The following is a 13,905-nucleotide window of genomic DNA, read 5'->3' as shown; positions in this document are numbered from 1 at the left end:
AGGAAGGTGCCGTCGACCCAACCGTTGGCGCGCGCAAAGGCGAGGCGGCCCTCGTCGATGTCGGCGGCGGCGACGTAGGACGCTCCCGAGGCCTTTGCGGCTGCGCAGGCGAGCAGGCCGACGGCGCCTGCACCGAGGACGAGGACCGACTGGCCCGCCTGCAGGTTGGACCGTCGAATGCCCTGGAGCACGACCGACAGCGGCTCACAGAGCGCTGCCGAGGTGTACGACACGTTTTCCGGAAGCCTGCGGGTGCGCACGGGGGGTAGACAGAGGCCAGTTGGTGGGCGGCAAAGGTCAGCATGAGGATACACCCGGCCTTTGCTCCGGATCCCGTGCTTGCGGCACGGCCGACGACGACTCACCTGTGGACGAGGGCGGCGGGCCAGTTCATGAACCTCTGGAGGGTGCCGTCGAGATGGGGGAAGGTCTTTGCGCTGCTGGCGAAGCGCATGTTTTTGCAGAGGTTGTACCTGCCCTCCTTGCACTTTTGGCAGGCGCCGCACATCCTGCCTGCCTCGATGGCGACGCGGTCGCCGATGGAGAGGGCCTGGGAGGCGGCGACGTCTGCGCCGAGGGCGACAATCTCGCCGCCGGACTCGTGGCCGAGGCACATTGGGTGCTGGAGGGCAAAGTCGCCGTTGCGGCCGTGGATGTAGTAGTGGAGGTCGGAGCCGCAGAGGCCGGTGCAGCGCACGCGGATCTGGACCTCGGTGGGTGCGGGGGCCTCGATGGGGCGCGAGACCTGGTGGGCAAGGGGTGCGATGATTGGGAAGGTGAGATGGGGGACGAAGAATGGACTCGGGGTTTTGAGGGCAGCGGCGACGACTTACGACGCGGAGGTCCTTTGGGCCGTGGAGGACGGCGCTGAGGTTGGTCGTCATGGTGTTGTTGGCCTTTGCGGGGATGGCGGAGGTGGAAGGCTGGGCTGGGGTGGGCGTGGATAGAGCAGTGGGTGCCATGACGACGGGCCGAGGTGTGGGCGACGAGGATGGTGTAGAAGGGGTCGAGAGTAGGCAGACGGGGGGGAAGGCGGTGCTCAGCCGTGGGCGGGGGCGAGAGACGAGGGCGGGCAAGGCTTTATGATGGGTCGGCCTGGGATGCTCACCTTGTCAGGGGTAAGAGGTTGATGGCGCCAAGGCTGTCTAGGTTGGTTGGTTGGTGGTGTGAGGGCAGGAAGGAACGAGTAGCAGTCGGGGGCGATGACCTGCTGGACCGGACCGGAAGCCTGAGCAAGGTGGTCAAGGGCCAAGGAAGCCAGCATTCGGGCTGGCCACTCCTGGCGTCGCTCGAGGTGGGGGGAACACAGAGGGCGCGGGCCAACACCGCACCGCACCGCAACCGCCGCACCGCTTCGCCCTCCACTCGCGCCCAATCCGGAGGCACCGGTCCGGTCCGCCGTCGTCGCCTCAACCCCGATGACCCTTTCATCGGGACATCTTTACCAGGCTCCAACCTCGCATCGGCCAGATCATCGGGCAGGCCGCCCCGCCAGCCTGGGCTTGACATGTCACGTACCGCGCGCTGGCTCAAGTGTCGTTGGCATCTTCCCCCTCGCCTCTCGCCTCCATCCCTCCGTGATGCGTGGCTCGAAATCGCAGCGCAGCCCGCCCCATCAGTCCCCGTCTGCTCTCGCCCCTTGTCCCTTCACAGTCAGAGTCCAACAGTGGCACACACAATCGACGACATGCTCACCCTCATCGTTGCCCCCGCGCTCTAGGCACCGGTACACGCACTAGCCTGGTCTCAACTTCCACCACGGCCTCCCCTGTCTCTCATCTCGCCTCCTTTGTCCTGTCACCCATCATTGCCCAGCTTCTCCCCTCGGCGCCCGATCCTTGATCCACTTTCTACAGCCCCTTGATCTAGACGAGCTCCCCCTCTCCCTTCCCCGCAGGCACAAGCAGCTGCACATCTCATCTCGTCTCATCTCATCGACCGTCCAATGTCGTCTAGAACATCTTGCTCTCCCATGCCCTCCTTGATGAAACCCCCAGGCCTCGCGCCGCCGCAGGCCAGGCAGATACATAAACCACTGAGACCGGCCATCCTCCGCCCTGAGACCTTCTCTCTCTCTAACCCCACCCTGCTCGTCCTCTCACCGCTCCGACAACCTTGCTCTGCCTGCCTTCCACTTCGCCAGCTTTGCCGGTCAAAGCCCCCTTGTTGCCACTTCTCTCCTCGGCCAGCCTGCTTCACTCCACCGCCGCCCGCCAATCCTTGCTCGCAGGTCCGAGCTTTCTCCATCGCCTTTTACGCCTTGACTTTTCTCGCAGCGCTTCGACAGGCTCGACGCAACAGGCTCAAGCAGCAGAGCAGGATCCCTCTTGTTTCGAGACAGGCGCTAGACCCCGAACACGTACCACATCGAGGAGCAGGCTCTCGACGCGATCCCACCGAGCAGGACGCTCAACAACACCCAGGACACCTCCCTCCAAGCTCGATAGCCAGCCCGGAGCTTGGCCGTCGCTTCGTCAACACCCTCCGTATCGTCAAGCATCGACTCCAAACCGTGGCCCCAGCGACTCGCCCTGCCCACTCATAGACTGACCCATCTGATACCCCTCCCATCGAGCTGTGCTTACACGTCGCCCCTCACAACCCCTTCCCACTTCCCCAACAGATCGCACCACCCTCCCATATCCACACATAGACGCTCGCAAGGATGCAGCTCTCGCGCTCGTTTGCCACCCTCGTGACGCTCTCGGTGCTCGTCGCCCATCACAGCACCGTCGCCCGGCCCATCTCTGACCACGCCCAGCCCCAGAGCGACCTCGCGTCCCGCAGCGGAAATGCTCCCGGCACCGAGACCATCCCCGCCTCGGACCCTTCTCGCGCTGCGAGCCAGGCCGCTGCCTCTACGGCTGCTCCCAGCGAGGATCAGCAGCGTCAGCAGCTGATGATGATGATCTCGCACGGCAGCGGCGGACCCATCAAGCTGCAGACGGAGCCGCCAAGGGAAGAAAAGAAAAAGGCCGGCGAGTCAAAGGCGGACAAGAAGGGCCAGAGCAAGGGCCAGAGCGAGAAGGGCGGCGCCAAGAGCAAGGACGCAGGCGAGAAGAAGTTGACAAAGGGAAAGAGCAGGCACAGGGGCATGGACACGGATACGGACACGCAGAGCGGAAAAGGAAAAGGAAAGGACAGGTCGAGCACCGCCGCCACGACGGCCAAGGGCAAGAGCAAAGGCGAGGACCGTGGCCAGGACGACAAACACGGCAAGGCCAAGGCGACGACCAAGGGCATGAGCAAGTCGCACGACGACGTCAAAAAGGCCGGCGAAGGCAAGAAGGGGATGAACGGCCTCGTCCAGCCGACAGCCAAGGGCGCGGGAGAGACCAAGCTCCCAAAGGCCGCCGTCGCTGGGTCAGCGGCAGGTGCGGGTGCAGCCACCGCAGCCGCTGCTGCCGCTCCGCTGGCCAACCTGGCTGACGATGCCGCCGAAGATGCCGATGACGAGGCCGAGCCAGAGGCGGACGAGGCGCCGTCGCGTCCCTCGTCGGCCAACTTCCCCGCCACGGTCTTCAACTCGACGTCGAGCCTCGCCTCGAACCACAGCGCGAGCGCCAACACCACGTCCTCTTCCTCGTCCACCCAGCTCCCCTCGACCGCGTCAACGGCGTCGAACGCGACGGCCCAGGCTCAGGCTCCAGCGTCGGCGAACCTGTCCTCGCTGCGGGGAGCGCTGATCCCGCGCACGCGTTTCTGCGCGCAGCCCGAGAACAAGAACAAGACGATCGACACCCTGACGCTGGCGCTGGTGCAGAAGGAGAAGAAGCGGCTGACCAAGCTGCGCGAGAGCCGCGAGGACAAGGGCCGCTCGCTCACCAACGCCCAGATCCTCGCCGACGCCAAAAAGAGCGTCGACGTCGTCTTCCACGTCGTGCACGATGGCAAGGAGGGTAACCTCACCTCGTCCCAGATCAATCAGCAGGTCGACGTGCTCAACTCTGACTGTAGGTGCCGTGCAGCGCAGCGCAGCAGGCCCCGCCCCCCGTGGTCCCTGCAGTATGGAGCCACCGACTGATCTGAATACTGACGACCATCACAACATCTCCCGCCTCCCCGGACCGCAGACTCCAAGTACGGCTTCCAATTCGCGCTCAACGCGACAAACTACGTCGACAATGCTGACTGGTTCCGCAACGTGGCGCCGGGCAGCACGCAGCAGGACGAGCTCAAGAACGCCAACCACCGCGGCGATGAAAAGGTGCTCAATTTGTACAGCGTCAATTTCTCAAACAACCTGCTTGGGTACGCCACGTTTCCGTGGGACGCGCGCGACGCCCTCAAGCAGGACGGCGTCGTGTTCCAGTACTCGACGGTGCCCGGTGGCAACGAGCTGGGGTACAATATGGGAAAGACAGCCACCCACGAGGTCGGACACTGGCTCGGTCTCTACCATGTTTTCCAAGGAGGTGAGTGTCGGCCGCCCCGAACGGAACGGTGAGATCAGGTGCGAGCGCATCGACTGACGAGCTTCTCCTTCCTTGCCCCGTCTCTTGCTGCGTCGTCCGCTCGGATCGGATCCGATCGGATCGTGGATGGATAGGCTGCGCCGCGCCGGGCGACCTGGTCGACGACACCCCGCCCCAGAGCCAGGCCACCAGCGGCTGTCCCGCTCGGCAGGACAGTGAGTAGTGCTAGTCAGCCAGCAAGCCAGCAAGCCGGCATCCTTGTCTCGGCCCGCCTGCCGAATCTCATTCTTGAAGCCGCCAGCTGACATCCCGCCATCGCCCTCACCCTCGGTCCTGCCGCACACCAGGCTGCCCCGGCGGCGGAGTCGACAGCATCCACAAGTGAGTCCGTTCGGCGGTTGGTCTCCTCTCTCGCCACGCATCTTGCTGACCCTCCCTTTTCTGCTCTCTTCGCCCCGCCCCGCACTGTTGCCAGCTACATGGAGTGCGTATTGTCCTTTCATCCGGCCGACTCGATGCCAACGCGGTGACGTTGTTCGCCCGCCCCGCCCGCCCACTCACCGCTGACGCAAAGACACCGACATCGTCCGTCCTCTTTTTCCACACAGCTACTCGAACGACGAATGCCTGACGGAATTCACCGACGGTACGTGTACCTCGTCTTCCTCGTCCTCCGCTCTCATCTCGTTTCCCTCTCCACACCCTGTGGCAACGACGACCGGCTGGCTGACTCTCCCGTCTTCTCCTGCACGCCCTCACGCTCCCACCCCGCCCCGCTACGCAGGTCAAGCGGTGCGAATGGCGGCCATCGTGACCGAGTATCGGGGCCTTTAGACTGCCGCCCTCGGGGGTCTCGCGCTTCTCGACGCGTCTTGTTCACGAAGTCGGACAGATAGAGGACGGCGCGGACGAGGATAGAGAGGATCGACGGGCCCGCGACATCGGCGCGGTAATACATACACACGCTCCTTTTGCTGCATCTGCTTCTACAGCCCCACCCTCTCTTGTTGGCGACCTCGTGCGTCCCAGGTGCGTTATTTGCCCTGGTTTGCCCTGGTTTGCTTTACGATCGTGCATGCGACGGTCCGGTCCGACGGCCGCGTGTCAGGCCAGCCCTGATCCCTTGGCCGTGCGGATGCCGAGGCTCTGGACGATTTCAGCCTCGTCCATGTCGATGCACCTCAGTCTGGATGCGTACGAGGGGAGTCGGCAGGGATGAAACGAACGAGACGGCAAAAAGGGCCAAGGGATAACAGGGCGGAGGGGATGAAAGGCGGCCAAGGAATCAGCCCTTCCTTCTTGCCGGTGCGATTGCGAGGAAGTCGACGGAACCCCCCTTCAAGGCTTGCCTTGCTGCCAGGTGAAGAAGAAGAAGAAGAAAAGGGGGGGCGCAACAACGTACCTCTGTACGATTTCGCCGACGCTCTCGACCTCCTCGTACCCCGTCCGTACCTTTTCCTGCGCGTCCTTGCCCGCATTGTGGTTGGCGGCGTGGCCGCGCGAGAGTGGCGAGGTGCGGATCGCTTCCCGTCTCACCTCGCCTCGTGTCCCATCTGAAGCGCCAGGAAGGGAGGGGGAGGGGGAGGGGAAGAGGAAGGTGTGTGTTGATCGTAGTGTTAGAGCGTGCCATTGCATGCCCTGTCGTGGTGGGTGGGTGGATGGGTGTGCAGACAGACTGGAAGACACGTCAGAAGTCGCGTTGTCGACGCCACCCCGACCCGACCCAACATCGATCCGGGACCTGAGGCCGAGCGAGGTGCACACCTTTACGCGTCGTTCCATCTCCTCGACACCCTCTATCGGACCTTCAAAGATGAGGTAGCCCGGGTATCTGGTTCGGGTCGTTGGCACACGAGGATGTCAAGCAGAAGAGGAAGTCAGGACGAGTGCGGACAGCGGCGACGCCGACGTCGGGCGGAGTGTTCGGGGCAAGGGAGGGGGAGGCGACGCACCCGATCTTGACGAGGCCCCAGACGTCGAGCTCGGAGCAGAGGGATGTGAAATCCTTGCGCTTCGAAGGGGCTATCAGGTGGTCTGCAAGGGGAGCAAGGACGTGCGGATCGAGGAGGCGGTGGGTGAGTGACGCCTTGGCGGGGCGGACCAGAGCAGAGCAAGAGCAAGGGTACTCGATGGACTTACGGGACCAGAAGATGGACCTCTTCATCTCTATGCCGTTTTGACCGTCTTGTTGTGCGTCGCCATCGCCGCTGTCGCCGGCCGTTGCTGTGGCTGTTGCCTCACCGCTGGCCGCTGTCGCTTGAGGCTCCGTCTGATGGCCGTCTGCCGCGAGAGTGTTTGTAGCGAGGTCCTTTGCATCCATCCAGAGGGTCCATATCCCCACGCCGAGACCTCCCTGGGACTCGATCTCATCTACCACCTCTTTGTGCCTTTGCCGCACCCCATCCTGCAACTCCTGGAGCCTGTGCCTGTCAGAATTGGGCGCCGAGACCTCGACGGACCATGCCTTATCCTCAGCGTCGTCGCGTGGGTCCGAGGAGGAAGCTGTGCGTTCCGATGTCGGCGAGAGGGGGACAAAGACGTTCATCCAGCACTGTGGCTGGGTCGAGAGGCGGAGCGACAGGTCGATCTGCGGAATGGCCTGGATCGCCTTTGCCTCTTGCTCGTCTGTCGGGATGGACTCGGCATCGTCGGCGTCGGGGGAAAAGATGCGGTGCAAGAGCGAGCTGTGTTCGGACGCGCCCGTGTATTGCAGCTCCGAGGATGTGGTGGAGCTGTGGAGGAGCGAGAGGTCTTCCCGCACGGCGTGCCAGGGCGGCATGGCCGGTCGATGGTTTTGGCTCTCTTGCGCTGCCCGTTGGTTGAGCTGGAGTGGCGGGTTGATTGCAAGATCAGAGCGAGCGGGATGCCGTGATGTCCGAGCGGTGTGCGGTTGGATCCGTCTGGACGGAGAGCGGCGGTGCGTTTGTGCGTGGGTGCGAGGCGGTGGCAAGGCAAGGCAGGTGATGGGTTGCAGGAGTGGCGAGCGGCGAGCGACGAGGGGATGCAACCCCAACAAGGCCCGGCAGTTTGCTGCAACAGCCAGCTGCGAGGTCGGCTGCAGCGCCACTGGCGGCCTCGGAAGTCGGACATGTGGAGGCAACGGGTGGTGGCCCTCCTGCCAAACGCTCCGCCGCTCGACGCTCGACGCCGTCTGGCCCTCGTGGTCTCCCCCTCACCGTCGATCCCAAGAGCGTCGCCAGCACACCCAACCCATGCCAATCTACAAGCATCCGCTCGACCAAGGGCGAGAGCGCCAAAAGAGCAAGACTCTTGCATCCATCCATCCCAAGCACTGCCGTCGTCGTCATCATCCTCACGCGCACACGCGCCATCTCGCCGTCATCGACCCGACCAGACCGACCGACTCAGGCCCGATCTGTCACCTTCGAGTCCTCGCTGGCAAAGCTTGCCTTGAAGCGCCATGCCCGCACCTTGTCCATCTCGATCCATTCCGCACCAGACAGCCCCTCGACGCCCTGCGACGATGCCGACGCGTCCAGAAACGCCTCGGGCCGCATCCTCACCACGCCCTCGTAGCCCACCGGCTCAAACGCCTGCGTCGACAGATCAAAGTTGAACTAGCGGGGAGCGAATCGACGATGATAGGTCAGCATACGCCAACAGCGCATGATTAAAACGACCGGGGCAAGGCATCGGGTGGACTCACTTGGGTCAAGGTGGCTCTGGGCGTCCTTGCGCCGTACCATGGCCTGCCCGCCCACCGGATGAGCTCAGCGGCGGCCGCCGTCTCCTGCGTGTCGTCGGTGGTGCGTTCAAACGTGGCCTCGACAAAGTTTTCGACATTGTAGTGCAGCGTGCCCTGGTGCGATGCGGGGTAGGATGCGGGCGACTGTTTGGGAGAGAAGGTGGTGCGGGCGGAGCGGAGGCCGGCTAGCCAGTTGGACGAGAGGTTGAGCACAAACGAGTCAAACAGGATGTGCTGCTTGAAGACGTAGCCCTGGCGGGATGCCGAGGGGGCGTGCGGGTGGCGCATGCCGAGGATCTCGAGCTTGGCCTCTTGGAAGTTGAGGCCAAAGGGCGGTGGGCCGGTCGAGTGCTGGTAGCCCAGCTCGAGCATGACGGGGTGGTGTGTGTCGGGGTCAAAGTCGGTGGCGTCGATGCCGAGGGCGGCGATTTGCTGACTTGTAAAGGGGATAAAGGGCGAGGGTTGGATGGAGCGGATCGAGGGGGGCAAGGTCTGGACGAGGTAGGCGGTGGGGAGGACGAGAGGGACGAGGACGACGTCGTAGGTACCCTTGATTTGCATGGTGGGCGGCTGGCTGTTGTGGGAGCGGGCGTGAGGGTAGTTTCGACGACGGCGGCGCAGCGGTGAGCTGGGTGTGATCTGGTTGGTGGTGGTGGTAGTAGTAGTAGTGGTGGCGGTGTTGGCCAGGCGAGGAGCCAGAGTGACAGGGATGAGAGGTGAGCCGAAGGTGCAGCCAGGCCAGGCCTCGACAGCGCCCTGCCAGTCAGCCGCGCGGAAAGGCAGGCTAGGGTTCGTCTGGCAGGCGGGCAGCCGGGCAGCCAAGCAGCCAAGCCAGGCCAACCAGCCAGGCCTCAGGGCTCAGGGCTCAGGGCTCAGGCTCGAGTCAGGGTTCCTCGCCCGCCCGCTCGCTCGCTCGAGCCAGGCCCTGTCTATCTCTGCCGGCCTCGCTTTTTTTCCCGTTTGGCCAGCAGGCCCAGGACCCAGGGCGTCGGGCGCAGCCCCCGCCTGTCGTCACGCTTTCTTCGGGCCACTTTGCACTCCCACCACCCACCACCACCACCATCACCACCACCCACCACCACCGCCATCACGCCGTCGCCCGCGTCGTCCATCATCGCATCGCGCGGCGTTCCTCGTACACCCACCACGCCGCTTCTCTGCATCCGCGCCGGACCAAGAGCGACGTCGGGCGGCAACCCATCACCTTGACCCCCCCCCGCCGCATTCAAGGGCCCATACACGCCAAGCGCTCAGCCAGGCGTCTCTGTCACGTCCACTCCGGCCTTCACGCACACCTACTTGGCGCAGACCTCGTCCAATAGCGCAACAGCATCCGACGCCCCTGCCCATCGCCCGCCTTTCCTTCTGGCGGCTACCGCCCCGCGCCTACCATGCCGCCCTCCGACACCACCACCACCGCCGCCGATCCCTTTTCCGCACCACCGGCCACACCACAGCACACCACCGCCGCAACAACCCGCACAACCACACCCTCCAATGCATCGACCGCAACCGCCAACGAATACCCGCTCCACGAGTGGTCCTGCAGGTGCCTCAACGTCCGCCTCCGTCTCACCGACGACCACCCCGTCCAAACCACCGACAACCACTTCAAACCCGCACAGCTCGCCGACAGCGACAGCGTACGCGTAGTGAGTAGTCTGCACCGCCATCGCTTGTCCCTTCTGCCACTCGCCATCCGCCGTGGCAGCTGCAGCGGCAGCGAAACCTAGGTCCATCTCCAGGCCTATATCCCCGCATACACGCACGCTCACCCGCTCTCACATTCCCACCTCCGCCTCCCTTTCAACGCTCCGTCTTGCAGACCTTTCCCTACCTCATCGCCCGCGAAAACGTATCGCTGCCCGACACTGGCCTCACGCTCACCTGCACCCGCTGCCTCAACTGCTCCACCCTCGTCTACGGCGCCGCCAAGCCCGCTCCTCCTGGACCCGCAAGGACATATGGTTTCCTCCCGGCTTCCTCCTCGTCCGCCTCGGCCGCCACCGCCACCACGAGCACTGCGCCTCCTCCCCCCGAGTCACCCAGCCGCGAGCCGTCTGGCCTCGTCCCGACAGGCAGCAGCAGCAGCGTCCGTGCCGCCTCCCGAGACGCCCGCCCCTACGAACCCTTTGTCCGCCCACTAGACGGCCAGGTCGTGCTCTTGCCCGATGCACTCACCCCCCAAGAGGCTCAAGAGGCGCACAAGAGCACCCTCTTCTCGCCTGCCTTCCGCATCCTCGTCCAGCGCGACGCCTCCACTCCGTCGTCCAGCCAGGCAGAGACCGCCGAGCCCGTCCCGGTGGCAGACATGTCCAACCCCGGCCGACCCTCGATCGGCGGCAACCGCAGGCCGTCGGTCGGACCACTGCCCAGCGCCGCCATGTCCTACACCTTGCCCGCCGTGCCCGCACACCTCATCACCTCGCCACCCCAGTCCCCCAGGGCCACGTCTGGATCAGCGGGGGCCGGCGCCGCCAGCACGAGCAACGGTGTTCCAGCTTCGTCGTCCATGTCGCTGCTGGCTGGGAGCAGCCTCGGCCACCCGCTCGCCTCGATGCTCGATTCGGCCGCCGTCGAGCGCCTCCGCGAGTTCCGCTCCAAGGCCGAGGCCGAGGTCTTTGAGCTGGTCCGCCAGAAGCGGCGCGAGATGGAGGCCCTCGAGAAGCGGACTAGGGACGAGGCCGAGGCGCTGCTCGAGGCGACGCGTGCACGCAAGCCTGCGGCTTCCTTGCAGGCTGGCGGAGGCGCAGGCTCGCTCATGTCGGTGGCGCTCGGCAAGGGCAACCTGAATGGCGTCGAAAGGGGGCGCGGACGCGGCAGCTCGGTTGCAGCGCCGGAGGCAGTCCGTTCGCGCGATTTTGTCGGAGCCGGCGCATCGTCTGCGACAGGGGCGCTGTCCTCTTCCGGCTCCTCGTCGCAGCCGCAGCCCCACCACGGCTACCCGGACCTTGGTGACCACGAGCATGACCACGACCTCGACCTGCCACCGTCCGCATTCGAGCGAAGGTCGACGCCGGCGCATGGCGCGGGCACGTCCTCCGCAGGCAGGCCGGCTTCGATGTCGACATCGCTGTCTGCCCTCAGCGCCTCGTTTGCCATGCGCGGCCGCGACCCCCCGCCGCAGCTCGAGGACTGGGCCAGCAAGAGGAGGCTGCGTGAGCGGTATCCAGAGGGTGACCATTCGGCCATGACGTCGGCCGTCAACTCGACCGCCAACTCGACCGTCGACTCCAACAACAACTCGGACGACGAAAGCGACAACGCCCTCGCGCGACGCGGCGAAGCGACGCTGCGCTCCGACCGCAGTCAGAGGATGCGCGAGACCAGCCACGAGAGCGTCAACACCGAGGACGAGGCGGAGATGGCCGATCGCGGCAGGGGCCGAGGCGTGGCCGCATTGGCGAGAGAGTCCGAGACGGGCAGCCGACCGAGCCGACCGCCACTACAGGCCGGCGAATTGGCCTCATCGCCGCCGCCGCGCGGTCTGCCTGCAAATGCTCCGGCAACAGCGCCGGCAGAGACATCGTCACGGGGCCGACAAGGGCGCGCACCCGGCCCCTCGCAGCTGGCGCCGCCGGGCATGGCATCGTCATACAAGTCCAAGGCACCCGCCTCGGTCCTCGTCGACGATGGCAAGACGGCCGACGCCGACACGCCCCAGGTCGGCGGCAGGCTGGTCTCTCCGCAGTCTGCGCCCGAGCCTTCGGCCGAGGTCACGCTGCGGCCGAGGAACCCCCCTCCGTCAAACACGGAGCCGCTCAAGCCTGCGACGAGGGCGGGCAACGGGCCTGCCTCGCGGGCGAAAGCGGTCCTGGGTGCTTCTGCCACCGCCGCCGACGGGTCGGCCACCGACAATCCTTCCGCCGACGCCACCGGCTCGACCGCCAACGAGTCTAAGCCTCACCGGCCGGCAGAGAAAAAGGTTGCATTCGCAGAGGCCGAGGACACCGTCGACAACGATGTGCTCTCCGAAGACGACGAGGATGACGCGGACGACGACGACGACGACGTGGCCAACGGAAGCCGAGAGCTGGTGGATGAGACGGACGGTGAGTCAATGGGTTGTTGGGTGGTATTCCGACGCCACGTGTCGACCGTCAACGGCTGTGCTGACCATCTGCTCGTGCCTCCATCCCTTCCAACTACGTCCACAATCGAACCGGCACGCAGCGGCCGTCTTCGAGATTGATGAGGAGAGCCAGGCAAACGGCGATGACAACGAAGCAGAAGACGACGAGGCAGACGCAGTCGAGGAAGAGGACACTGAAGCGCCGCGTCCCGTGGACGGCTCGCCGCCCGGCGTCCGTCGAGGTGTAAGCGGGCGCGTGCGCGGTCAGGGCGACGACTTTCCCCTGGATGACGATGACGATGCCGAAGGGGACGACGAAGTCGACCGCGAGACCACGGTTCGCGACGACAGCGCCTCGGTCGACGACATGCCGGGCTTCGGAGCTGCTTCGTTCTCGGCGCTCGCTGCGAGGGAATCTGCCATGTCGGATCTGGCCACCAGCCTCGCGCACGCCGATGACTCCGGCTTCGATCCCGCTTCTCTCAGGCTCGACGGCCGCGTCGTCCCCGAGACGGCTGCGGGCTTCAACGACGGAGGCTCGGAGCCATTTGTCGTCGGATCAGCCTCGGTCCACGGCTACCGCGGCTACAGCGGCTCCTTCCGACCCTCTAGTATTTCGCGCGGCAGGCGGAGCATGGTGGCTGACAGCGACTCGGTCCAGCCTTCAAGCGGCTCGCCATCGACGACGGGCAACGTCGTCGGGCGTTCCGGCTCAAAGTCGCGCGCAGTCGGCGGCGGCAGCACCGGAAGCGTCTCGGCCAAAAAGGCCAAGGAGGACGCAGATACCGAGATCCGGCTCAGCGTGGCGCCCAATGCGCCCTCGCACCGCAGTCTGTGGTCGCCCAAGACGTCGAAGTCGCAGAAGGGAGGCAAGTCCAAGTACCAGCTGGACGAGGAGGACGACCAGAAGTGGGCGGCGTGGCAGCGCAAGATCCGCGAGTCCGAGTCGAGCCAGCCAGACGATGGCGACGCTGGTCTTGGCCGCTCCGTTCCCATGAACGTGGCCCCTCCCGCCCGGTTCCTCGCTGCTGGCGGTGCGGTCGGAGGACGGCCGATGCGTGGCCCTGCGCTGGGCGCACCCAGGGCTGGGATCGCCTCACCGTCTGGCGCCGATCCTTCTTCCGCAAGCGGGAGCGGCGCGTCGGCCTCTGCTATTTCGATCAGCATGTCCCGGCGCAGCCCGGGCGCGGGCTACGGCTACGGCTCCTTCTATGACAGCAAGTCGGGCTTCGACCGCGAGCCCAAGACCAGCCTGCCCTACAACGAAAAGATGCTGGTGCCGTCGCTGCGGAAGGCGATCCGGCGCAGCGCCTACGAGCAGCTCTCGAAGCTCGAGACGATCGAGGACAACGCCGATGCCGAGGTTTCGCCCAACGCCGCCGCTGCGGATCCTTCCGGCCCTTCGGCCTCGATCGTCAAGCCAGTGCCCTCCAAGGCAACGTCCGCCGAGGCCAAGACCCCAGGCGCGTTGCCAGCCAGCGTCGTCACCAAGGGATTCGTCGTGCCCCGCAGCAAGGATGCCGCCACTGACGGTAAGGTCGAGGACAAGCCAACGGCCACGTTCACCTACAAGCCGCTGTCTGCCAAAGGCGCGGCTTTGTCCTCGGACGCCAACCCCCTTGCCGGCGCATCCGGACGCTCTGTTTCCGAGAGCCTTGTGGCGACGATCAAGGACGCGGGCGTCGGCACCGCGGCCACCAGCGGCACGGGGA

The 13,905-nt window shown here is 65.4% G+C and overlaps 5 protein-coding genes across 5 annotated transcripts in view; 2 read left to right on the top strand and 3 right to left on the bottom strand.

Moving 5' to 3' along the window:
- Positions 1-962, bottom strand: part of PFL1_06369 (uncharacterized protein) — a gene marked incomplete at both ends in the record, with an annotated part of 1,629 nt that extends 667 nt beyond the window's left edge. Inside the window, 3 exons of the mRNA XM_007883910.1 lie at positions 23-246; positions 366-745; positions 834-962. Coding sequence (XP_007882101.1) covers positions 23-246; positions 366-745; positions 834-962 — 733 coding nt within the window. The remainder of the gene's footprint in view (positions 1-22; positions 247-365; positions 746-833) is intronic.
- A 1,703-nt stretch (positions 963-2,665) lies between these two features.
- Positions 2,666-5,249, top strand: PFL1_06368 (uncharacterized protein; the record flags this gene model as incomplete). Its single annotated transcript, XM_007883909.1, has 7 exons — positions 2,666-3,953; positions 4,074-4,415; positions 4,550-4,630; positions 4,763-4,796; positions 4,891-4,899; positions 5,024-5,061; positions 5,200-5,249. The coding sequence occupies 7 exons, from the start codon at positions 2,666-2,668 to the stop codon at positions 5,247-5,249; spliced, it is 1,842 nt and encodes a 613-aa protein (XP_007882100.1).
- Positions 5,250-5,519: 270 nt separating this feature from the next.
- PFL1_06367 (uncharacterized protein) lies at positions 5,520-7,194 on the bottom strand (the record flags this gene model as incomplete). The annotated part of the gene is made up of 5 exons (XM_007883908.1): positions 5,520-5,601; positions 5,818-6,053; positions 6,180-6,246; positions 6,368-6,449; positions 6,555-7,194. The coding sequence occupies 5 exons, from the start codon at positions 7,192-7,194 to the stop codon at positions 5,520-5,522; spliced, it is 1,107 nt and encodes a 368-aa protein (XP_007882099.1).
- Positions 7,195-7,780: 586 nt separating this feature from the next.
- Positions 7,781-8,682, bottom strand: PFL1_06366 (uncharacterized protein; the record flags this gene model as incomplete). Its single annotated transcript, XM_007883907.1, has 2 exons — positions 7,781-7,993; positions 8,083-8,682. The coding sequence occupies 2 exons, from the start codon at positions 8,680-8,682 to the stop codon at positions 7,781-7,783; spliced, it is 813 nt and encodes a 270-aa protein (XP_007882098.1).
- Positions 8,683-9,512: 830 nt separating this feature from the next.
- Positions 9,513-13,905, top strand: part of PFL1_06365 (uncharacterized protein) — a gene marked incomplete at both ends in the record, with an annotated part of 5,658 nt that continues 1,265 nt past the window's right edge. Inside the window, 3 exons of the mRNA XM_007883906.1 lie at positions 9,513-9,773; positions 9,947-12,173; positions 12,295-13,874. Coding sequence (XP_007882097.1) covers positions 9,513-9,773; positions 9,947-12,173; positions 12,295-13,874 — 4,068 coding nt within the window. The remainder of the gene's footprint in view (positions 9,774-9,946; positions 12,174-12,294; positions 13,875-13,905) is intronic.

Source organism: Pseudozyma flocculosa (genome assembly GCF_000417875.1).
Source record: "Pseudozyma flocculosa PF-1 unplaced genomic scaffold scaffold00025, whole genome shotgun sequence".
NCBI lineage: Eukaryota > Fungi > Basidiomycota > Ustilaginomycetes > Ustilaginales > Ustilaginaceae > Pseudozyma > Pseudozyma flocculosa.
This window is presented reverse-complemented; position numbering and strand designations above follow the sequence as displayed.